The 26,037-nt window shown below is 33.0% G+C and overlaps 4 protein-coding genes and 1 pseudogene across 4 annotated transcripts; 1 reads left to right on the plus strand and 4 right to left on the minus strand.

The window, feature by feature from the left end:
- Positions 1-26,037, plus strand: part of LOC148203458 (uncharacterized) — a 52,842-nt pseudogene that overhangs the window by 17,489 nt on the left and 9,316 nt on the right.
- On the minus strand, positions 8,191-10,365 carry LOC124822208 (BURP domain protein RD22-like). The gene is made up of 3 exons (XM_088106212.1): positions 10,204-10,365; positions 10,011-10,116; positions 8,191-9,286 (listed from the first exon to the last, which is right to left on the minus strand). Exons 1-3 carry the CDS (start codon positions 10,240-10,242, stop codon positions 8,349-8,351), a joined length of 1,083 nt encoding a protein of 360 aa, XP_087962338.1. The 5' UTR covers positions 10,243-10,365; the 3' UTR covers positions 8,191-8,348.
- Positions 11,493-14,096, minus strand: LOC148203459 (uncharacterized). The gene has a single exon (XM_088106213.1). The coding sequence runs from the start codon at positions 13,781-13,783 to the stop codon at positions 13,112-13,114; it is 672 nt and encodes a 223-aa protein (XP_087962339.1). The 5' UTR covers positions 13,784-14,096; the 3' UTR covers positions 11,493-13,111.
- On the minus strand, positions 16,122-17,404 carry LOC124822210 (polygalacturonase inhibitor-like). The gene has a single exon (XM_047294191.2). The coding sequence runs from the start codon at positions 17,386-17,388 to the stop codon at positions 16,264-16,266; it is 1,125 nt and encodes a 374-aa protein (XP_047150147.2). The 5' UTR covers positions 17,389-17,404; the 3' UTR covers positions 16,122-16,263.
- Positions 23,881-25,105, minus strand: LOC124822209 (polygalacturonase inhibitor-like). Its single transcript, XM_047294190.2, has one exon. The coding sequence runs from the start codon at positions 25,080-25,082 to the stop codon at positions 24,000-24,002; it is 1,083 nt and encodes a 360-aa protein (XP_047150146.1). The 5' UTR covers positions 25,083-25,105; the 3' UTR covers positions 23,881-23,999.

The following is a 26,037-nucleotide window of genomic DNA, read 5'->3' on the forward strand; positions in this document are numbered from 1 at the left end:
AGTGCAGGCGTGGAGCAAGAAACGACAATCCTTCTAAGGCCAGTATAGTCGAAGGGGATGACATTATTGTTGCGGTTGTTTCTCAAGTAAATCGGATGACCAATGTGAGAAAGTGGGTGGTAGACTCTGGTGCTACTAGGCATATCTGTGCAAACAGAAGTGCCTTTACCTCTTACACTAGTGTAGGGGATAGAGAAGAACACGTCCACTACTGGAAAAACGTAATTTACAGACGGCATATTACCGAAGGCTTTGAAGCCTTCGGTATTGAGATGATTAGCGAAGGCTTGTGAGCCCTCGGTAACATTCTCTCTAATTTAAGTCTCAGATTGGAATTTTCGTTCCCCAGTTTCATTTTCTTCACGCTTCGTCGTTTTCTCCAAATTTTCCAATTTCCCTCCCCTTTGTTCTCTTCTCTGAAGCTTCCCCCTTCCCTTCCCTATTCTGCTCGTGCCCTCCAATGTGCCCTCCAATATTGAGCGATTCTGGGACAAGTGAGGGTTGGTTCGTTGACACTGGTTTGGGGATTCTTTGGCTGGGATTGAAGATGACGGTTTGGGGTTCTAAGCCTAGGTTCGCTGAGGCCGGTTTGGTGGTTTTGCGGTTGGTTTGGTTGACGCCGATTTGGGGGTTTTGCGGCTGGGTTCGTTGACGCAGGTTTCGGGGTTCGTGGGAGATGTCCGGAACGCGGCGGCAACGACAGTCTCACTGAAGGTTGGTAGATCTGGAGCGAATAGCATTGCGATGGTGATGGAGGTAGCAAGACGCGCTACGGCTGTTTTTGTGGTGGCTCTGCCGGTCTGCGAAGGGGACAAGAGTGTGTGGTTGTGAAACTGTAGGTTTGTTATAATTAATTATGAAATAAAAATGAAATTGACTTTGCATATGTATGAGTTAAAAGTAAAAATTTGGAATTGGAGTCTGAGATTGAGATTGAGATTGAGCAAATTTTTGTCATGTGCTGTTCACACTTTGTCACTGTTTCATCAAATTTTTTTCATTCTGTTTTGGTTTAATTCGTGTCTCTGATTGCTGTAATCTTTCATTCACTGTTCTTTAGTGTTTTCTCTTCAACTTAATCGCTGCAAATCATTTGTTTCAGTTTATTCCAGCTTTTATTTTTCATTTCCCGTTTTGTCTCAGTCATGTGTAGAGTACTGCAGTTTTACTTCTGTCATCAGGATTTAAATCTGTTCTCGCTTGGAATTTTCGTTTTGATTTTGTCCAATGCATTTGCTAGCTCTATGTTGATCATATAAAGCAATGGCATCACGTCCAGCTTTGATCATTTGAGTTGATAGCTATGCAAATATTGATTCTAGTAGCAAACTCTGCATAAAACATGATTTCTGGATTAATTTGATATCATTTGATTTTCATCCAGAGTTTTTATGTTTTAAGATTTGTGCAAGTTTGTCTAGTGATTTCAACTGTATCTAAAGTATTTCCAAATCATCTGCATCACAGAAAAGCAAAAACAGTGGTTGAGTTCTTCATAATCAATTTTCAAAATCTGCATCAAGAGTTGAATTCTGGATTCATATGGTGCATTCTGTATTTGCTCAATTTTCTGATTCTGAAGTTGTGCACAAGTTTGTTTGATGTGTATAATCAGTTCTCACATGATTCTAACTCATGATACGTGCATAAGTCAGAAATGAATGTTTGAGTTGTGTGAAAATTGGTTTCTGCCACTGTTTTATATTATTCCAGCTATGCACCGTGCTGAATTTCTTTAGCTGTATCATAGGACATTTAACTTTCCCTAGCTCAATTTTTGAAGCTAGATCTAGATTTAGGCAATTCTTAATCACTTGTTTGAGCAAGCCAGCTTTGCTTCCAGTATTTGTTTTCCAAACTGCTGCAGTTTTCACTATTTTTCTGCATTTTGAGCTACTATCACAGTGATTTGGTGAACCAGTGTTTTCCAGTGTAGTGTGACCATTTGAACAAGTGTATTTTACCATTTGAAACTTGTTTTAACTGTTGCCTTGGTCCATTTTCATTAAATATGCAAAATCATAGTTTGACTTCCCATTTTTGCTTGAAATTTGGAACTCAACAAGTCATATTGTGATTCAGTAGATTTTGGCACAGTTTGGTTGTTTCTATACATATATTTGGTGCATCAAAGTTCATCTTTACTGTTCATTTGGTCATTTTTACACCTTTGTGCCAAAGCACTTCCTAAAACATCAAATTTGTCTCAATTGGGAAGTGCACTACTGATTTGCTGCTGCTATATCATTCTTTGCTGTCTAAGTGTTTGTACACATCAAAATTGATGAGATAAACTTGTTTGACATATCATTGGAGCCTTTGATACACTGCCATTTGTTTTTCAATGGACATTTGCTTCTGTTATTAACATAATTTTATTTATTATATTTCATAACCAAAATTATTGAGTGCGTTCAAACAGAGTTGTGATTGGCTATGATGAAGGAACAATTATGGTCAAACTTGGTCGAGAGGTACCTGTGGCTAGCATGGACAACAGCGGAGATATATATGCATCACATTCTGCAGCAGCCCAACGTCCTGTTTTTTTTTTCGCCCTTTGGAAATTACCGAAGGCTTTTGCCCTTCGGTAATTACCGAAGGCTTTTGGCCCTCGGTAATTACCGAAGGGCGAAAGCCCTCGGTAAATGTTAGCGACAAGGGATTTACCGAGGGCTCTTTGGCCGTCGATAAGCCTTCGGTAATTACCTTTTACCGACGGTTTTCGGCTGTTTCCGAGGGCTTCTGGCCTTCGGTAATGCCCTTCTTTTTTGTAGTGGTCTACCTCGGTGATTCCAGGACCACTCTTGTTCTGGGAAAAGGGAAAGTCTCAAACTCACATCTGGAAAGACTTTGGCCTTGAGTGATGTGCTACATGTGCCATTAATCAGAGTTAATTTAATTTCTGTAGCACTACTGGGAGAAGTGGGGGTTAAAGTGTCATTCGAGTCTGACAAGATTGTAATAACAAAAAATAATGTTTTTTGGGGAAGGGATATTGTGATCAAGGTCTTTTTGTACTTAACATTTATGAGAATATTGTTGATTCATATGATATATGGCATGCTAGATTAGGACATTTGAATTCTTCCTATGTTATGAAATTAAAACAACTAGGATTAATTAATATGCATGATAAACATAGTAGTAAATGTGATATATGTGTAGAATCTAAAATAACAAAGAAAACATGTTTTTCTATAGAACACCAAACTGTTAGGGTTAATTCATACTAGTCTATCTGATTTGAAACAAACTATGTTTAGATAAGGTAAAAATTATTTTGTGACCTTTATAGATGATTATTCTAGATACACCAAAGTATACTTAATCAAACATAAAGATGAAGCCTTTGATGTGTTTTTAACCTATAAAGCAGAAATAGAAAATCTATTAAATAAGAAAATTAAAAGGATTATATCAGATAGAGGTGGTGAATATGTTTTGCTTAATGACTTTTGTGTTAAAGAAGGTATCATCCATAAGGTAACTCCACCATATTCACTTGAGTCTAATGGAGTAGTTGAGAGAAAGAATAGAACTCTTAAGGAGATGATGAATGCTATGCTTATTAGTTCTAGTGCACCTGATAACCTTTGGGGAGAAGCCTTTCTTACTGTGTGTTTTTTACAAAATAGAACACCTTATAAGAAAACTGGTAAAACTCCCTATGAGCTATGGAGAGGTTATCAACCTAACCTTAAATATCTAAGAGTGTGGGGGTGTCTAGCTAAGGTGATGTTACCCGATCCTAAGAAAAGGAAAATAGGCTCTAAAACCTATGACTTTATGTTCTTAGGCTATGTTGAACATAGTGCTGCCTATAGGTTTCTAGTTCTTAAAAGTGATATACTTGAAAGAAATTCTATAATGGAGACGAAAAATGTTGAGTTTTTTGAACATGTCTTTCCTTTAAAGGTTAGTGAGACGTCTCAACCTGTAGATAATAATAATAATAATAGTGATGCCTTGTGAGAGGAATTAAGAAGAAGTAAAAGACAAAGGAAGGAAACTTCATTTGGTAATGATTTCTATACCTATCTAGTTGATAATGATCCAAGTAACTTTGTAGAAGCCATTAGTGCTCCTGATGCAAAACAGTGGGATAAAGCCATTAAAACTGAAATTGAATCAATTCAGAAAAATAATACTCGGACCTTAGTAGATTGCCTAAAGAAGCAAAACTCATTGGTTGTAAGTGGATCTTTAAGAAAAAGTATTATCCTGATGGATCTATAGAGAATTATAAGGCAAAATTAGTAGCAAAAGGTTTTACTCAAAAACCCAACATAGATTATTTTGATACCTTTGCCCTTGTGACTAGGATTTCCTCCATTCTAGTGTTGTTAGCTAAATGGAGTCAAAAAGTGACTTTTTAATTTTTTGGACTGAGTATTTAAAAGTCGGTTCCCCCATAAAAGATGTCTAAATGGATTTAGAAGTCGAAGTGGCTGGATGAGACGTCTAAATGGAGTGAAAAAATGACTTTTTAAATTTCTAGGCTGAGTATTTAGAAGTCGGTTCCCCCCATAACAGACGTCTAAATGACTTTAGAAGTCGGAGTGACGGGATCAGACGACTAAATGGAGTCAAAAAGTGACCTTTTAAATTTTTGGGTTGAGTATTTAGAAGTCGGTTCCCCCCATAATAGACGTTTAAATGGCTTTAGAAGTCGGAGTCCCCCATAACATACGTCTAAATAATTGTTTTATTTACGGAAAATGCTACCGGTCATTTTTTACATTGGATATTCGAGGTCGAACATCTAAAGGGTGACTTTAAAGGTCTTTTTTGCACTAGTGAATGCATAGTTTAAGTGTGGGGGTGTGGGGAAACAATTAACTATGTTCCTTATTTAGTTTTTTTTTTTAATAAATATTTGCAATGATGTGAGAGTTTGAATCAGTAACTAGGATGATCATGAAAGAAAAAAGAGTCATGTTGATATGAGTGAATTGCTTTTACGATTTGCTGATTGAGTTGACTTGTGAAAGGAATTTGAACCACACGAGTTATGGGCCTAATGATAAGGATGGACCACCATATGACATACCTATTTTTCTTGAGTGATTTGCCCATGTTTTGTTGATACTCTAATATTTAGCTTGATTCTGTGTTGTGCAACTGAGGTGAATATGCATGATTTGATGTGATTGAGACAATTCTTGTTTTAGCTACTTGGCCAAATAAACTTGTCCTAACATTAATCCATTGGAAGCCCTTTTGAGCCTTAAGACTATTTTTCTTGTTTTCAGTCATTGTCAAATGAGAAAAGAAGAAAAATCATATCTTCCTTACCTTAGGAAAGAAGAAGGAGTAATTGATTCTGTTAGAAGTAAGTGATGAACAAGTGTCACCCACAAAACAATAAAAAGGGCAAAAAGGAAGATGAAAAGTTGGAGTTTTGAAAAAAGAGAAAAAAAGAGGGAAAAAGAAAAGAAAAGGAAAAAAAAGAAAAAAATAGAGAAAGAAAAATAAATCTTCCTTAAAAGAGCAAGAAATAAAGTTGTTTTTGAAATCAAATGTCATTACTCTTTCTATATCAATTTCAAAAACTCAAAAGTTCCAAAAAATTTCCTACCTTTGCCTTGGCCTCAATATAACCTTTAAAAAGTCTTCATGATCAATAGTTACATGTTTTCTGAAGTATGTAAATGTTAGAGTCTTGCTAAATATCAAGGGTGTCTACTTATATGGGTATTTTAAGTGTAAACACAAGCCAAAAATAATTGAGAGAGTTTAGGAGAAATAAATACATTTTGGCTTGAGTCTTATCTTTCATATTTGATTTTCTAAGTAAATTCAAAAGATCAACTCATGTGTGAAGAATAGGATGATTTCATTTGTGAAGAATATGGTGATTTCATTTGTATGTCCACGACAAAGTGATGCCTAAATGATTGATCTATGTCCAGTGCTGATTATTCTTTTGATCCAAATGCAAAGATGAAATAAAATTACTTAGAACAAAGTCTTGAAATTAATCAATTTTGCCAAGGAATGCAAAATGATAAGTGTGGGGGTGTGATGAGTGCATATTTATGCCCACATTTATGTTTTAAAATTCAAATTTTTGATGAGATTCTTGTGCTTAAATGATTGATTTAAAGTAAATTTGTAACGATTGGATTTAATGGGTTTGGGAATTAAAGATGCTTAAAATGTGATTCTTAGTTGCATAAATTATTTTGGATATTTTAATGTTTATTTATGCAATTGAAGTTAGAAGTTTATTCATTTAAAGCATGAAATTGAATGGTCAAAGCTGGTCCAATCTGGTCAACTCAGGGCTTCTATGCAATTTTGAAAAGAAAGAGATGATTAAAGTGCAATTGGAGAAAAATTTTGGACTTCTATGTATTTTTTAATAAAATAAAAAGGGTTGAAATATAATTTTGGGCAAGTTCAAATCTGTCAGATATTTTAAAAGATAATTTAGAGAAAATATATCTTAAGATATTTTATTTGATATTGTTAAATAATTATCTTATTTAACTATATCAATAAATATCAAAAGATAATATTTGCCAAATTTGTTTGAATCTAGAAAAGATATTATCTATTCTCAAAAACTGATTAAATTTGTTGAATATTTGGAACATATTAGATATAAGATAAAAGATTTTATCAATAGAAGATTCAGAATCCAAGCCCAATCAAGCCTATATAAAGAAACCCAAGGGAGGCAAAAACCAGAACTCATTCATTCTGTCAGATCCCTCCACCGGGAAGCCATCATTCATCACTCCTCTCATTTTATTTCATCATGTATTCTACTCTATACATGGAGGGCTAAGCTTCTAGGGTTATTCCACTGTAATTTCATTATGGATTCTGAGGTTAAGTTGAGTTAATGTAATTGTTTCTTTTGAGTATTGATTTCAGTTGCTCTCTTTCTATGTCTTTCATCTCTCAACCATATTGAAAGTAATGGTTTTTGCATCATAAGGTGTTTGAATCTACATGCATATTGATCATATGAGTTCAAAGGTTTCTAGATTTGGTTGAGAATCTAATTTGATTAAATTTAGGAACTTTCATATGATTAAACAGGTTTTCTCGATCAATTGAGAATGTATTTTGATTGGTGGTAATAATTTCAACTATAATTAATTGAGAATTTACTTTGATTAATTAACTTTTAATTTGGTTAGGAGATTTAAGAATAGACATGATTAAACACAATAGAATTTGATTGAGAATTGGTTGAATTCATTGTGAATAATCTAGAATGGTCTTGCATTTGATTGAGAATCTACTTGGGTTAACTGCATGGTCGCCCTCAAATTAATTCAGAATGTACTTTAAATAACTGGAAACTTGAACAATAATCAATTGAACAATGATACGTGGATAACCAATGATGAATCAATCTTGGAAAAGTAGTGAAATTAGCCTATTTCATCATAATTGTTTCTAAGTTTCCTCTTTGTTCTTCAAACATTTTTCAAACATTAATTCCATTAGCATAGTTTCTCACTTTTATTTTTGACCATTACATAACATTCATAAGATTCAAATATTGAAAAACAATTCCGTATTCGTTGGGAGACGACTTAAGATTACTTTAACCCTATCTAATTTCTTGACAACTAATTTAGCAATATCGAAGTTGCCTTAAAAAGTAATATTAATTTGATAGTTTCAACAACAGGGTATAAATAAATTTATAAAATGGTCCATGAAAGTTGAACGAAAGGAATAGATACACACTAAGTAGTACCAACCACAAAATGGGGTTGGAAGTTGCACGTGCTGAAGTGTTTTGTTTTTTGTTTTTTCTCATGCAGTGCCATTTCTCATTTTTTTTTCAATTTTATTTTTTAAATTGAATGTGTTAAGGTTGTATTAAGAATTGTTTCATTATACAGAATACAAAGTTAATTTCACATCCTTGAACTTTTAAGTTTTACACAAAGGAACTAAAATAATTAAATTAGTATTTTAATTTCTTACTAAATTAAGTGTAAATAAAGGGAATATAAAATTATTATTATATGTTAAGAGTTGCTTAAAATTCAATCGTTGGAATTAAAGTGGTATCGTATATCCAATAAAGCAATTTAAGACACTCAATTAAGTTTTAGCATAGTGATGCTTTTAGTGTCTTTTGTTTGCAGCTCACATATATCTGGATCACTATCTAATTATGTGAAAGGAAGTTTCAAAATTCAAATAGCACCATAAAACTAACACAAACCATACATCACATCATCATCATTTTTACATTCATGATATCTTACATAATTCCGAACAAAGAGAAATATATTGTAGGCTGAAAGAGTACATGATCACACTATCCAGAAATGCCTTATTTAATTTAAGGATAGTATTCATGCCTTATAACCCTATTTAGCATACCAAATAAGATGACCGTCAGGGAAAAAATGACACACAGAACTGGTCCCAGGCTTGACTTTGAGAACTTGGAATGCAATATTGTTTGGATCCCATTCTGATGTGTCTTTGTGGCACACTGCTACAGCTTTAACCCTTGTTCCATCTTCTCCCTCCAATGGCATAAAATGTGCAGTGCTATTTGATATCTTATGGCAGTAAAACACAACATATGGGTAATTCATTGGGTGACATGCAATTATCTCTTCTTCTGCTAAAATCTTCACTCCATCTTTAACTATGAACTTTTGGGACTTGCTTTCAATTTCTGTAGAAGTAACATGGGCGTTATTGCCAAGTTTAGAAGTGACAAAGTCTACCATGGATTCTACTGAAGTTGCACAATGTTTTTCTTCACCATTCATTGCAGGCTCTTCACAGATCTTCAGAGTTTCCTCCACATTCTCAGCATTCTTAGAATCTGGCTTCACAGCCAAAATCTCTAATATTTCATTTATCTTTTCTGATGAGAATGGTAAGTGTTCTGTAATTTCGCGGGGCAACAACGGGGTTACAAATTTTCTTTTAGGGAACTGCACATCCAATTTTGTGCCCCGCCTCAATCCTTCTTCTAAGAAAAATAGACTTGGTTTCGAGTGATCATGATGATGATGATTAGCAACTGGGCCTATCCCTCGAAGAACAGCATTTTCCTTCAATTGAGGGTCATAAGGTGTCTCATCTTGCGATGGAATTTCTTTGGAATCATCTTGCAACTGATTTTTCTTTACACCATCTTGTAATTCATTTTTCTTAATACCATAGCCATAGAAGTAAGGGAATTTCTCTTGTGATGAAATCTCTCCACCATCTTGTAATTCCTTTTTCTTAATACCATAGGTATAGAAGTAAGGGAATTTCTCTTGTGATGAAATCTCTTTGGCACCATCTTGCAATTGAGACACTTACATCTTAATACCATAGGCATAGAGAAATTTTTTAATTTCATTACATTTCCTTTTATGTTTCACTTACATCTTTTGTTCATATTTTATTATGAGTAACTTAGACAAAATCAAATTCGTGTCTTCCATAATTGTCTTTATTTGAAAAGTTTAGCTTGGCTGTTTGAAATTTTAAAATGAACTAATTAGTTCGAAACTCCATAAATTGTTGAGAGTAAAAGTTTACATGACAATTTGAGAGATTATTTGGAAATCCATAGTGACCATCAGTAAAATGTATAAATTTTATTTTCATATATTAAAAGAATATAATATTCCAGTGTTTCTAAAAATAAAAATAATATATATTATACATATAGTTTATATAATTTAACTAGTTTGAAAATTGTTACGGGTTGAAAAGTTAGAATAAATTTACAAATTTATTTTTTCTGAAAACAACAATAGATTTGCAACTAAAATAGAAAAGAATGTATAAGGATAAGATCTCTATAGAAGAGAATGGTGAACTAGTTGTTTTTTTTATAAATATAAAGGATATTTTAATAATAAACTTTTTAATGGAAGATAATGAAATTTTAAAGGACAACAAAATTTTAAAAAAAAAATTAAAGAGTCCTATATTCAAATATAGAGAGAAGATAGATATATTTCAATATGAACAAAAATTCTCAAAAGAACTATAGTGCCCTTAAAATGTATACTAACCTAGCTTGGAAAGTTCTCTGATTACTTTGGGGATTGGTGTGTTTGGAAGCATCCTTTCCCAGTAAACTTCTGGAGGTAAGGCAGCCTGAGCAGCCATCAGTATCACCTTTTCATACAAATATCCATAGCTTAAGTTAAATATATAAAAACATAATAGAAATGAGAAGAAATGTAAAACTAAGTTAAATCTCACAATGAGAGAAAAAAACAATGCAAGGCAGTGAAACTCCATAGCAGAAGCAAAGTGGTTAATGGTGAGAAGCTGATACGAAGAAACATATAAACTTCAAGAGATATTTATAGACAGGAGATAGAAACTTTGTAAGTGGGCGCCTGATTATGTTAGTCTCAGGTCCTCATTCCCTTAGTTTATCATACATATTTTAAAGGAATATTTGGAAGGGGAACTAGTTATTTTTCCTTCCTAAAGAGGAAATCCTCCTTTTACGTTGAGAAGCTAAATTAAAATATTTTCCTATACACACATACATACATAATAGATGCTAGCCTGGGGACCAACAAATTTGGGCACCAAGTTTCTTCCTCTGCTGTGATCGATATATGTTTGCTTAGTATCAGATTCCTTCAAATTTAACGTTTCTACCTGATTTTGTTGATATTTACAACTAGTCGTGTGGATTTGTTTTTGTATAGAGTCGTGCAAAGTTGGCGTTGCTAATTTTTTTACTCCATATGTTAATCAAAGCCAGAATACGTTGTAGTTTTCTTGGAACTGTCTAATTCCGTGTCATACAGAGAAATCAAAGCCAGATTATTAAAATAAAGGTGAATTTTCTAATTAGAACTAATGTTATTGGATTTGGATAGTACCGTTTCCATTTGCTTTTATAAAAGTTGTTCGATTATTAAAATAAACGTGAATTTTCTAATTAGAACTTTTAAATACAAAAGAAAATTAGTGAAGGGAAACATGAATTAAATTTCTTTTACCGGTGATTTGAATAAAGATGAATGAGATTGAATGGACAGGTGTTGGGTTTTTATAAAAGAAAAACCGAAACCAACATATGTAAGGCTGTTAGTGTTACAACTGTCTTGTCTTAACATTTATACTCTAATACTCCCTTATAAGACAAGCATCCAGGGAGATAACACCAATCTTCTTCTTCAGCAACTCAAAACGTTCAATCTTCATTGCCTTTGTAAGGATGTCAGCCATTTGTTCTTTAGTCCTCCAGTATGTTAGGGCAATTTTTCTTTTGCTCACCAAATCCCTTATAAAGTGATACTTTATTTCTATATAGTGATACTTTATTTCTATATGTTTGCTTCTTTCATGGCTTACTGGATTCTTGGATAGATTTATGGTTGAAATGTTGTTTATCCTTAGCTGTAGTGGAGACTTCATAGGAACCCCCAACTCCTTTAATAATTCTTCTAGCCACACATCTTAGCAAGCTGCAAAGCTTCCCGCAATATACTCTGCTTCACAACTGGATAAAGCAACTACCGATTGCTTTTTAGATCACCACGATATAGGTGCATGATTCAACAGAAACAAGTATCCAGAAGTGTTCTTCCTTTCTACTGGATCACCACCATGATTCGAATCAGTATATCCCACCAACTCTAACTCAACTTTCCTTCTTCCAATGGGGAATAGTATTCCATGATCAATTGTGCCTTGAATATACCTTAACACTCTCTTAGCAGCCAACAGGTGAGATTTCTTCGGACTCCCCATGAATCTACTGATCAAGCCAATACAAAAGGTCAACTCTAGTCTGCTGTTACAAAGAAACCGCAACGAGCCTACTATCTGCTTGAATCCAGTTTCATCTGTTCCCTCCTCTGATTCATCTCTCAATAATTTCAAATTTACTTCCATTGGATTCCTTGCAGCATTGCAGGATGACATGTTGAACCGTTTTAGCAAATCTTTAGCATACTTCTTCTGGTGCATTATCAAACCTGCATTAGTATAGGCGAACTCCATCCCTAGAAAATAACTCAATCTTCCTAGGTCTGTCATCTCAAATTCAGAAGCCATGATGCGTTTAAACTCTTCTATATGGTCAACATTTGATCTTGTCATGAGTAAGTCATCCACATACAAACATATGATCAATAGATTCTCACTTGTGCCTCCCTTCACATAAACTTCATGCTCTACAACACACCTTGTGAATTTGAGTTTGATGAGAAAGGAGTCAATCCTTTTGTTCCAAGCTCTAGGAGCCTGCTTCAACCCGTATAAGGTTTTATGCAGCCTATAGACTTGTGTTTCTTTTCCCTTTTCAACGAAATCAGGAGGCTGTTGGACATAGACCTCTTCCTCCAAGGGTCCATGAAGAAACGCAGACTTTACATCAAGCTGGAAGAGTGACCAACCTTGTGCACATGCCACTACAATTACCAATCTAATTGTTTCCATGCGAGCTACTGGTGCAAACACTTCTGAAAAATCCAAACCTTGTCTTTGAAGAAACCCCTTTACAACCAATCTTGCTTTATGCTTAGATACTGATCCATCTGGCTTAAGCTTCTGCTTGAACACCCACTTCACTTCTCTTCCCAGCTAGAAGATCAATTAACTTCCAAGTTCCATTTTTCTTAATGGAATTGATTTCTTCAATCATAGCATTTCTCCACACAGGTTTCTTTAACGCTTCATCCTTATCTATTGGTTCTGCTCCTACAAATAATGCCATGTGAACCAAGTCACCTTCATCACCAATCTGTGTGTCAGAGAGTACACTTCACATTCACTAAGTTTTTGTGGTAACATACGTTGTCTTCGTGGCCTAACAGATTCAGACTATGTCTCAGAATTGTGCAAATTGTCACTACTTCCAAAGGCTGCTTCTGGCTTAGTTGATATGAATTTATCAGTTTCTCCATGTATTATAGTTTTAGCCAAACTAGTTTGCCTCTGCTTCCAATTCCAACTCTTACCTTCTAGAATCATCACATCTCTACTCAAGATGACTTTTTTCTTTAATTGGATCGAAGAGCTTATAAGCTCCTATAGTGATACCCAATAAATATCATTACTTCACTTTTATCCTACAGTTTTGATCTTCTCTGATCTGGTACGTGTACATAGGCAAGTGATTCAAAGATCTTAAAGTGGCCAACTGTCAGCTTTGTGCCTGTCCATACTTCAAGCGGTACCAAACTACTATACTCACAAGGTGGAGAAGGCAAAGGCACCAAAAACTATTGGATGATGCATGAGTGATCCAGAATTTCCTCTTCTCCTTCTTCTTGGCGCACTGAGTGTCCGCGAACCCTCGTAGCCGGAGGGACTTCGGAGCGGGGTTCTCGCCGTGGTTCGAAACGGCGTCGTGAAACTTTCCAGCGCTGTTGTTGGCGTGGTTCCGTGAAGGACCAGTTCCGATCTCGAGCGCAGACTTGGGGAGCGCGGGTTTGCGGGGTCGCAAGTTCCACAGCTTTTGCACAGCCTCCTCGGCGTCCTCGATGTCGCGCTTCGCAGCTTCGTCGTTAGTTTCATCGTTGCACGACGGCGCCTGAAGTGGTTGTGGTGGTGGAGCTAGCGGCTTGAGGGAGCAGGTAGGGAGTGCGAATCGGTTGCGATTGGTCCTGGATCCAAGGCGGTGGGGGCGGGAGTCGAGGTCGGAATCAGGTTCGGAGGCGTGATCGGAGGGGTGGGAGGAGGGGCGGCGACAGCGGTGGTGATGCACTGCGTTGGTGTGGTGGTTCTTGCCGCTGGCTCCCCATTTCAAGAAGGGAAGGGCGAACTTGTGCAGAGGCTGGGACTTCACCGGAGGCTGCGCCGGTGCGGTGGACATTCGGAAACGCAGAAAGCTCTGGAAGCTGGGGGAGGATTGTGTATTTGGAAACGGTGTTGTTGGGAATGAGAGTAAGAAAATGGGGGAAAAGGAAGAAGAGAAGAGGAAACGCTCACGGAATGTTTCATTCGAAGAGGGAAACTAAACCCTTTAATCCAATTTCTTGAGCCCTTTACCGGCGGCCCACATCCTTCGGAAGATCCTTCGATAAAAAAAAAATTACCGATGGCCTATAGGCCTTCGATAAATACCCGCCGGTAATTTTAACATTTCTTGTAAGGAAACGGGAATCATAATGTTACATAATATTGTCAATCGCATTCTAGATTTTAATAATTTTAATTCAACCCCTCATCAAATTAAAATATTTTAGGTATTTATAGGAGAACCTTTCATGAAAATTATACTTAATGTTAAACTTAACATTAACATATCACTTTACAATTTTAATTAATCAAATGACCTTATCACATTTAAATAATATATGTGACGCAAAAATTTTAACAATCTCTGGTCACATATGTAACATTACAATGTTAGACTCTTTCAGTTCAAAGTTTGTCATTATGTTTCTTAGATATAACTAAATAATTTTGTCTATTAATTATATCATTACATAGAACTGAAATGATTTCATTATATTAATCATAATTAAATCCAACAATAATTATTAATATTGATAACCAAAACATAGACTCATCATAAAATATATAGCATGAAAATCACCTTAAAGTGACTTATAAATGTCAATTTTTAACTAGACGTACTTTATCTTAGATCAATCAAACAAGATTATTATACCCCAATTTTCAAATTTATCTATTTTCGTAATTACTATACCAAATTTGTCTAAATACTTAAAAAAACAATATTACATTATTCCATAAAGTAATAACACAATAGATACACACAATAATGTAGGTCACATGCCTACTTTTTATTTAAGGATACAGCAGCAATTTAGAGAAACCAAATCAGTAACCTATTTTGCAAACCAGAGAAGGTTTCAGGTCTAATGTAACCAAATCAGTAACCAAGTTAAGCATTATTTTTTGTTGAATGTTACGTACTGTTAAAAATTGAAAAAAGAAAACATTTCTACTTTTCTTGTTTATATATACGAAGACTGTTCTACCATTAAAATTTCTGGATCTGTAAAAGTGGCCTTAACATAAACTTTTTTGTCCTTAATTTTCTGAGTAACTAACCAAGCTTGGCAAGGTCTTGCTTTGGGGATTGGTGTGTTTGGAAGCATCTTTTGCCAGTAAAGCTCTGGAGGTAAGGCAGCTTAAGTTGTCATCAATATCACCTACAACCAGTTTTCAAACATATATAATGAACAAAATTTTCTTAGTTTTTCTACAAAATAGCAATGAAGTGAAATATAAAATTAGTGTTAAGACTCACGTTGAGAGAAAAAAGTAATGGAAGCCAGTGAAACTCCATGGCCGAAGAAGAGTGGTTAGAGATGAGAAGATGAGTTTGAGACAGATACCCAATACACTTATAGAAATAATGGTACCATGAGACACTTTTACATTTATTTGATACAAAATACAAACGTAAAATAATGATCATAAAAATATAAATTTTTATATTTTTTCAAAAAATTAGATAATAAAAAATAAAAAGAAAATATTAAATAAATATAAAAAATTTAAGTGTGCAAATCGCTTATGGCTTTAGAGGAAGAGAGGCAGGTAAAACTGTCATATACATTTGTAAAAATAGTTATAATTTTACGCTAAAAAGCTTAAAAACAAATCAATTTATAATTCTAAACTTGGAAACCATGCTTTTTAGAGTGGACGACCCTTAAAATAAAGTACAGGCTAAAGTAAATTATATGAATAAGCTGGTTTTATAAAATTATTCATTTTAGGCTTATTTTAACTGTAATACTTATTCACCATGTAATTTTAAATAATATTTTATTTTTATTTATTTAATAAATAATACTTAATTACAATTTTTATCAGAAAAAAATAGTTATTAATATATATTCAAATTCAACTGAATATAAAAGAAGTCAAGTAAATATAATATATCATATCGTTAAATAAATGATTTTATCGTACTGTGATTCAAGTAGAATTTTTAATTGATTTTATAAGATTCGTATTTGCGGCAATTACTTAATATATTAGTATTGTTCAAAATATCAAATTCAATTAAGTTTTAATGATTCCAAACGTTTTCTTTTTCAGTTGACCTTAAGTTTTTTCTCTGTCTTTATATTTCCTTTATCTTTTCCCCTTGTTTTGAGCCCCTAACCTTTCCATAAAACTACTGATTATAACTATTAACTATAAATATCTTCTATCGAAGACAATCTTGCTGAGACGAATAAAATTACTACGAGAAACATACTTTAATTTCTCAACACTGAAACGAACCCCTTACATAATCTTAGTGGCGCAGGGCGGAAATAGAAAGACACACAACTTAGTGGGTATTGAAAGTGGAAGTAATCTGTTAATCTATTTGGTGCAGGGCGGAAGTGGAGAGCCACACAAGTTAGTGTGAAAATATGAATATTTATCGAATGTTTGCAATCCCCCACCCTGCGGTATTTGACCCTTCAAGCCAGGATTAAAACTAAAGTTCAATTGCTGGAAATATCGCACTTTCGTCAACGCCATTGGAATGCTGCCATAGATATTATTGTGACTGATATCCAACCAAGTTAAGGTTTCTTTGGGAAACGTCAAACGAGACAGATCAAAGGAGAAGGCGTTCCTGGAAAGGTCAAGTACCCGAGTCTTTTTCTTGCTCCCGAAAAGAAATGAAGCATCGCCTACCAAGTTGTTCCTTGACAAGTCTATCCTGTCTGGGTCTAGGTTGCCCAAGGAAGCGGGAATGGGCCCGGAAAGTTGGTTGTGAGAGAGGATGAGATCTGGCCCGGGCTTCTTGAAGGATCCAAAAGAGGCCGGGATTCGGCCCGTCAATTTGTTCCTGTCCAGCTGTAGAGAGATGAGATTAGGCAGTTGGGAAAGAGAGCTGGGAATGGGGCCCGAGAGTCTGTTAGAGGAAAGTTCGATATACTGGAGGGTCTTAATCTGGGCCAGAAATTCAGGTATTGGGCCTGAGATACCAGTATTGGAGAAAAAGATACCGGTTAGTTTGTGGAGTTTGGCGATGGTGGGCTGAATTGGGCCGACTAGGTTGGGGAGGTTGTGGAAGCTGAGGCCCTGGAGGTAAGGGAGGTCACCGACAGAGGGTGGTATTTGGCCGGTGACATTGGGGTCTGGCTCATCGGATCTTAGAAATATTGTGTAGATACGGTTATTTCTGTCGTCACACTTGACACAGTACCAGTCACAGCAGTCCTCTTTTGGGTCCCAGGAAGCTAAGAAGTAAGGGTTGTTGAGTTCCTTTTTGAAGCGGAGGAGCACCTTCTTGTCCTGTGGGTGGCACCGCTCCGATAATGCAACTGGAAAAGGGGACAACACTAGGACGCATAGTCCCAATAACATTAACAGGCTTCGCATTTTGCTTGTGAATGTGAAGTCACAAGTTGTTGTGTTCCGGAAGTACATCGACACGCTTCTCGTTCCTCTCATTTTAACCAAGGAGGCGACGGTGCAGGGCAAGTGACATTTCATGTTTTCCACATTGGAAATAGTATCCGATGCTGATGGCCATCACACGTCAAAATCACCAATGTGGGGTTGCCTAGCCAAACAGTACCCGTTATTTACAGCTTTTCTCTATTCACTCTGACAGATACTCGGCAAAAAAAGGTAAAAGACAAAGCCGCTTTAAAACACAATTACTATTCATTATTTAATAAAAGGACAATTCCGGCAGCAGTATCTTCTTTAATAAGTGTTATAGGATGACGTTGTTTCTAACGGTTCACAATTTAAAATTTAAATTGTCGTTATAATTTTCTACAAAACTCTTTAGAAATATACATAACGCAATTTTAAAATGATACATAGGGATCCAATTCAAACTACTTTACCTATGTAAGTAAAAGAAAAACGAAAATGATATTTTAATCTATTTTTACACATATTATATTGCAGGTGTACAAACTAAAATAAAAAATTATAAATAGACATCCTAATGTAACGGACATGAATATTTTTATATTCGTGTGTTAGAAGGACAGTACATATATCATACTATTTGTATATACTTATACCAGTATTAATCCCTAATGTATCAAAATATTCTTTTATATTCAAGGAAATCAAGCTCTAAATAAGAGTATTTGTTTTTGCCTTACCGCCTTCTTGCAAACTGCTTTTCAATTTTAACAATAAAATATTTAGTACTTGTTATCTTCTTAGAGATATTATCCTTAATTTTTTAGAAATGTTGTGTTTAATGATCATAAAACTTATGTGATTTGAGTGATCACATGTCTCATAACTTTTTTTGTATTCAGACGTATTAAAGTCTTTGTTCTCTTTTCAATCTTTAATATTTGTTCCATTGAGAATCTAAATCAAATTCAGATTAGTAGATATTGAAACAATAGTTACTTAATTGAAAACAAAATAAATAATGTAGTTATGCTCGCATCATAAACAAAATTCAATCAACAATACATTCAAATAATAATATAACCAATGTCAAGATACTTAACTAATGCACCATTAATATCAAATATTTGGACAATAATATTATTTGTTAGGAATATGGTATTGTAATGATCAAACATTGATAATAAAACATGTCAAACAACAAATCTATCTTTAGATTGATTTATTATTGAGAAGCAAAACGTCACAATTATCACAAGTTTACATCACATGTGTATATGCAATTTGCTCAAGTATAAATCTTCCTTTGGATCGATCAATACTCATATGGATAAACAAAAACACAAACATTTAACATTCTTATGAACAATCTACTCAAGAGAGGTCACTTTGGTGACTTCTTGATTCAACTAACTCGTTTAATTCTATGTTTCCAAATTTTACAGGTTGATGTACCAAATTCAAAGAAAAGTGACAATAAAATAAAAAAGATAAAAACTTCCAAAATAATTTTTATCATGAATTTTGAAACCGCCAATTTTAAGCCGCATTATATGTATATTCGTAAGAAATCCAAATTTCAATATTTTCAAAAGTCACACATGAATCGAGTATGATTGCTCTTAATAATAATTAGGAGAATTTTCTGTCAAAAAATAATTGTGTCTAACCAAGTAATTTTATTTATATATAGATAAAAAATTCATAGTACAATCATATATGTTAATTCTTAATGAACTCATATACTAATTCATGATGAAATAGAATGCAGAAGCATACCTCAATTTGTCATTCTGAGTGATGTAGATAATGATATTAATAACAATAAGTATGTGATATTCCAAATTATAGGACCTCAAATAATGATTTTGTTTTCTCTTATGATAGGGATGAAGAGAAACTATATTTTCTACAAATGTAGACCATAACCCATTTTATAATTACTATCAATGATATTTCATATTTTTATAATTTAAATTCAATCTCTCATCAAATCATTGTATTATTATATATATATACAATAACTTTTTGTCACAATTATCTTCTTAATCATAAATTTTAATATTGACAAACCACTCTCTAATTTTAACCAGATAAATAATGACTCTAATATATTTAAGGTTTAATGTTTCGGTATGTCACTTTTTTTGTCCAGAATCTCAGATAAGTCCCCTTCGGTGTCTCAATTGAATCCTTATTTTTAAAAAATTATCGTCAAATTTGACAAACATTGTTTTAGAGATCCTTAGCTGTCATACCAACCGTATTGTTTAAATTGAGAACGGAGTGTGAAATGTAATTTCTAATTTTTGAATTAAAAAATTGAGGATAAATTGAGAAAAACAAATTTAATTAAGAAGGCATGATTTATCTCCAAAGAGTCTCCATATTTCTGTACAGAACATATAACCCAAAATTTATTATTTTGAAGAACTGGAAAAAAGAATTATGTAATGTGTGTATAACACATTAATAATATATAATGTACAAAAGACTAAATAAATAATTATAACATTGTTTATGCAGCAGATATTCTAGTGTAAACAAAATATTTTAATTGTAATGAGTATATATACTGGAATTTTGAAATATATAAAAAAAACATCGTAATTGGATCATCTGATAAAACTAATACATAAATACCAGTCTTGTTCATATATATATGATTGTTTTCGTTTCGTTATATACTTGAACAACCTGTAAACTCCTAGCCACGATCTTCCTCTAAATTCTATGAAAGCAAACCATATTTAAATAATCTTAAATCTAAAAGGCACTTCTAATGTATTTATAATAAATTAAAATCAAGTAGCCAATACAACATCTATAAGTAAGAGAGAAATATATATATTTATAAATATACACATAGAGTACATAAATGGTTGAGAAAAATAGAAGGAAAACCTTGTAAAAAGAAAGCATAAAAAACAGTGTGCGGAACAAAATAGAATGGAGAGAGAGAAAAATATCTATTGATGTAGTTTTGTTTTTAATAACTGATATTTTCAAAAGGAGTTGACACAAATTTTTAAATTTTAAATATGAAAATAAAAGTGAAAACATAATTATTAAAGATAAATTGGAAAAATATATGTAGATATCATAGAGATATATCCTCTGTGTGTATTGGTATAAATAATTATTTAAATTTTAAAAATAACAATTAAAAGGATACAATTGAAAAAAAAAAAGAAAACACAGAATATATAAATATTTATAATACAAAATTTTAGACATGGCTATAAATAAAATAAATTTAGTTATTGAAATCAAAAAAAATTATAAGAAATACTATGTAAATAACTATTTAAATTTATAAAAATAGTCACAAATTATAAAAGCATATATAATTTTTATAATGAGTAATTATTTAAATTTTAAAAAAAATAAAAATAGAATTTTTATTATGAATAATCATTTAGAATTTAAAGATTTTAATTTAAAATTGAAAAAATAAAATAAAACTCCGAAAAGATATATCTCTTTAAGTAATTGTTATTGGGGTGAAGCTGTATCTAACTGACCACAATTTTAAAATTAAAATTGTCTTTATAATTTTTAGAAAACTCTTTAAACATTGTAATGATGAGAGATCACGCAAATTTGAAATGATATCAGATCCCATTTAAACTACTTTACCCATATGGGTAACAAACAGTCACATCAAAATTTCAAAATCATAAGTACGCTTGTCGTGTGGACCATCACAACTTTCCTAGACAATGAGACAAAGAAGTACTGAAAAAACAACAATGTTTCGTAGGAAAGTTTTAGAATAATTATATTTTCATGACATTTTAATATTATTAATGGTTTAAAATTATTTTATAATTAATAATAATAATGATAAACATTAAAATGAACTAATCATAAATTAAAATATTGCTAAAAAAAATATTGTCAAAATATTATAAAGTTTTATTAGCTTTGTTTTAGTTTCACTCAAAAATAATTTTTTATTGAAATTAAATGGTCTGTTTTCAAGAGAAAACATGAAATAATTTAGTTGGTTTAAACTAAAACAAAATTCTAGCCTTGCTTAATTTAACTGAGTTTCAAGTAAAATTTCCCCTTTAAATTTTCAGAAAATTAAAATTTGTGTTCTTTGAATTTGAAATTTTCTCAAACACAATTTTATTGTGTTTAGTTTTCACCACACAAATTCAACATAAAAAGATTTTCATCACTTATAGGGAGTAAACATGCAAATATATGGTTAAGATCCAGAAAACAACATTTTTAATTCCAATTATATTATTAATTACTACTAGTATTTATCTTTCATCTTGCATTTTTCTGCAACTAAGGTTCTTTATTTATTTTTGTAAAGTATTGATTTTTTGAAAACATTGTTTATGGTTTCTTCTTTCTGAAAATTTATTATTTATGGTTTATGATTTTTAGCCCACTTTGACTTTATTATCTTTTACTTGAAGAGCTATTTTCAAAAGAAAAAGAAAAATTAATTTTCAAATATCATATCTAGAAAGCATTAATGATATTAAATTGTAATTTGTTATAAAAGTCATAGATGAGATATTTGTTATTATGTTTATACAACATAAAAAACATGGTGAAAATAATTCATTTGAGAGATGAATATAAATGATTGAATACGAAAAATTAAATTGAATGATAGCTCAAATATGAAGAAGAGAACAAACTGAGATACAAGTAAATAAAAGAAATCTACCTCTGACATGGAGGGATTCACTTTACACATATTGGATACATTATTTTATTGAAATCTCAAAAACCTTACACTGTCGTGTGGACAACCACAACTTTCTTATCCAAATGTACCAAAACACTCTTCGTGAAAGAATATAAAAAACGTGCGCAAATCATTACAAACATTGCATTAGTAAATTTCTTATTCCAAACTTGAAAAGGACTAACCATCATTTGTTTTCCGTATCCTAAAAAAGTATTGTGTAATCTGACTTTTTAAATTTGTTTCACAGTTCAGATCTTAAATAAGGATGAAAAGAAATTTAAATTTGAAAATTCAATTCATAATAATTTAAATTTATATTACTTTATATTTATTTTAAAAAATTAGATTTAAATCTATATTTCTGAATTTTATATTCAAGGATTTGGGTTGGATTTTAATTGAACTACATCTTTTATTTTGAAAATCTAAAATAAATGTGTTTAAGTCAAACTTAAGACACATTATTGCAAAAAAAGTAAAAAAGAAATATTTTTATATCACTTAAAAAGATTTTTATACCAGTTTGCAAATTAGTATAAAAGCAAAAAATATAGGAAGTATTTGATTTTTGAAATAAAAAGTTTACTTTTTATTTTGATTCTTAGACCGATATAATGAATTTATTAAAAAAAGATTAAATTTGTATATGATATTGTTACTATGGGCTCATAGCCAACAGAACGGTAAAGGTGCAGAAGAGTCGTCCGACCGATGTGTCAATGAACCGATCGGTTAATCAGCCGTTAAGGTAATTAATAGTAATAACTGTTGGGGAGTTAATGAAAATAATTGTCATTTATTGACAGTTAATATTGTCATTCATTGGTAGTTAATGAGTCAGACGTAACGGTAAGCTCATTATAATTTATAAATATTTGTCTGACAAGGAAGACATGTAACTTGAACTTGAAGTGAAACTTAGAGCTCTGATAACTAAATCTTGATTACAAGATTATTACGCAAAGTTACTGACTTGAGTGTCGGAGTGTCTTTTGCGGTTAGCCTTTCCCGCGGCTTGGACAAGGAGAAGAGAGAAGACATTACAACTGGACATCAAAGCAGACAACTTTGAATGTTTTGGATTAGGGTTCTAAATCCTGCCAGATATAAATTTTTTATATCGATTAAGATTAATCGTAAAAAAAATATAACTTTTTATACTTAGTGTTATAATTAATATAAAAAGTTGCTTTCGTCAAACTTAAAAAATATTTATCTAAAAAAGTGGTGGACATGGTCATCACGAATTAAAATAAAATAATAGAAGACAAGTAAATGGTTGGAGTTTTTTTGTTATGGATCGGTGATTATAGGTTCAATTCCTATTGTGTGTGTAAAATTATTTTGCTGTTTGGTTTGAAGAGTTTGTCTGAAAGTTGTGTAAAGTATGGTCGAACTGGACTGTTATATATATATATATATATATATATATATATATATATATATATATATATATATATATATAAAGTTAAGATGATACGGATCAACTCTCTTTCTTGTGTGTTTTTATGTTAAAGATCTTACAATTTTTTAATTTTATTTATTTTTCTATTATTTTAAAATTTTGGATTAGAGTGATACTAGTTTCTGACGTGATTGAGTTAAGATTTCACTAATAGTGTTTCCACTAAATGTTTTTCTCAATAAACTTAACATGTACTTTAATAATGTTTTAGTTGGAGAAGAAGTGGACTAATACAGGTAAAACATCCTAGAAAAGTTCCTGATTATACTCATTTAATTAATATTATATATTCTTAATGAAACTTCTAGTGGATAAACCTAAGAACTTTCTATAAAACTATTGATTATAAATATCTTTTATCGAAGACAATCTTCCTGAAACCATTGTATATCCTGAAAAGCTCATACATAAACTTGAAATCAGAGAGCAAAAATATAAAACTTATTTTATTCAAAGTGGAACGATTTCCTTGTTTAATCTTATAGATGGAGGGCGAAAATAGAAAGGTTATTTTAAAGGAAGTAGAAGGAATGAGTTAATCTATTTGGTGCAGGGCGGAAGTGGAGAGCCACACAACTTAGTGTGAAAGAAGGCATATTTATCGAATCTATGCAATTCACCACCCTGTGGAATTTGGCCCTTCAACTGAGGATTATAACTGACGTTCAACTGCTGCAAATTTTGCACTTTGGTCAACGCCACTGGAAGGCTTCCATAAATCTTATTGTGATTGATATCCAACCAAATCAAGGTTTTCTTGGGAAACGTCACAGGAGACAGATCAAAGGAGAAGGCGTTCCTGGAAAGGTCAAGTACCTGAATCTTTTTCTTGCTCCCGAAAAGAAATGAAGCATCGCCTACGAAGTTGTTCCTTGACAAGTCTATATTGTCTGGGTCTAGGTTGCCCAAGGAACGGGGAAGGGCCCCGGAAAGTTGGTTGTGAGAGAGTTTGAGATCTGGCCCGGGCTTCTTGAAGGAGCCGAAAGAGGCCGGGATTGGGCCCGTCAATTTGTTCCTGTCCAACTGTAGAGACCCGAGATTAGGCAGCTGGGAAAGTGAGCTGGGAATGGAGCCCGAGAGGCTGTTAAAGGAAAGGGCGATATACTCGAGGCTCTTAATCTGGCCCAGAAATTCAGGGATCGGGCCTGAGAGACCAGTATTGGTGATAGAGAGAGATTTCAGTTTGGTGAGTTTCGTGATGGTTGTCGGAATTGGGCCGACGAGGTTGGGGAGCTTGTGAAAGTCAAGGTACTCGAGGTAAGGGAGGTCACCCACAGAGGGTGGTATTTGGCCAGTGACATTGGGGTCTGGAAAAGAGGATACTAGAAATACTTCGTAGATACGGTTATTTCTGTCGTCACACTTGACACAGTACCAGTCACAGCAATCCTCTTTTGGGTCCCAGGAAGCTAAGAAGTAAGGGTTGTTGAGTTCCTTTTTGAAGCGGAGGAGCACCTTCTTGTCCTGTGGGTGGCACCGCTCTGATAATGCAACTGGAAAAGGGAACAACACTAGGACGCATAGTCCCAATAACATTAACAGGCTTCGCATTTTGCTTGTGAATGTGAAGTCACAAGTTGTTGTGTTCCGGAAGTACATCAACACGCTTCTCGTTCCTCTCATTTTAAACAAGGAGGCGACGGTGCAGGGCAAGTGACATTTCATGTTTTCCGCATGGGAAATAGTATCCGATGCTGGTGGCCATCACACGTCAAAATCACCCATGTGGGGTTGCCTAGCCAAACAGTACCCGTTATTTACAGCTTTTCTCTATTCACTCTGACAGATACTCGGCAAAAAAAGGTAAAAGACAAAGCCACTTTAAAACACAATTACTATTCATTATTTAATAAAAAGACAATTCCGGCAAAAGTATTTTCTTTAATAAGTGTTATAGGATGACGTTGTTTCCAACGGTTCACAATTTAAAATTGGGTTAAATATGTTTTTAGTCTCTAAACTATTGATCGTTTTTTGTCTTCGTCCCTCTCTAAAAATAAGGTATAATTTGGTTCTCATTCTTCTCGAAAACGTTCCTTTTAGTCCTCGAAAACTAACACCGTTAAAATTTTGGTCATATTTTGTCATCAAAATGAGGACTAAAACCAAAGTTTCGAGGACTAAAACGAACGTTTCGAAAAGAATGAGGACCAAATTGTACTTTATTTTGAAAGAGGGACGAAAACCAGAAACGGCCAATAGTTTAGGGACTAAAAACATATTTAACCCTTTAAAATTTAAATTGTCGTTATAATTTTCTACAAAACTCTTTATACATTTTGAAATATACATTACGCAATTTTAAAATGATATATAGGGATCCAATTCAAACTACTTTACCTATGTAAGTAAAAGAAAAACGAAAATGATATTTTAATCTATTTTTACACATATTAAATTGCAGGTGTGCAGACTAAAATAAAAAATTATAAAAATGGATAGTTTCTTACTCTTTAAATTACAAAAATGGAGTAGGTGTTAAAATTTATAGTCCAAGGATAAGTTTATGGAATCGTGACAACTTCTAACTTAAAATGGTTGTGAGTAAGAATAACTATTTCATAAAATTTTAAAAATG

Source organism: Vigna umbellata, chromosome 2 (assembly GCF_029865625.1).
Source record: "Vigna umbellata cultivar VRB3 chromosome 2, Vumbellata_1.0, whole genome shotgun sequence".
Classification (NCBI taxonomy): Eukaryota; Viridiplantae; Streptophyta; class Magnoliopsida; order Fabales; family Fabaceae; genus Vigna; species Vigna umbellata.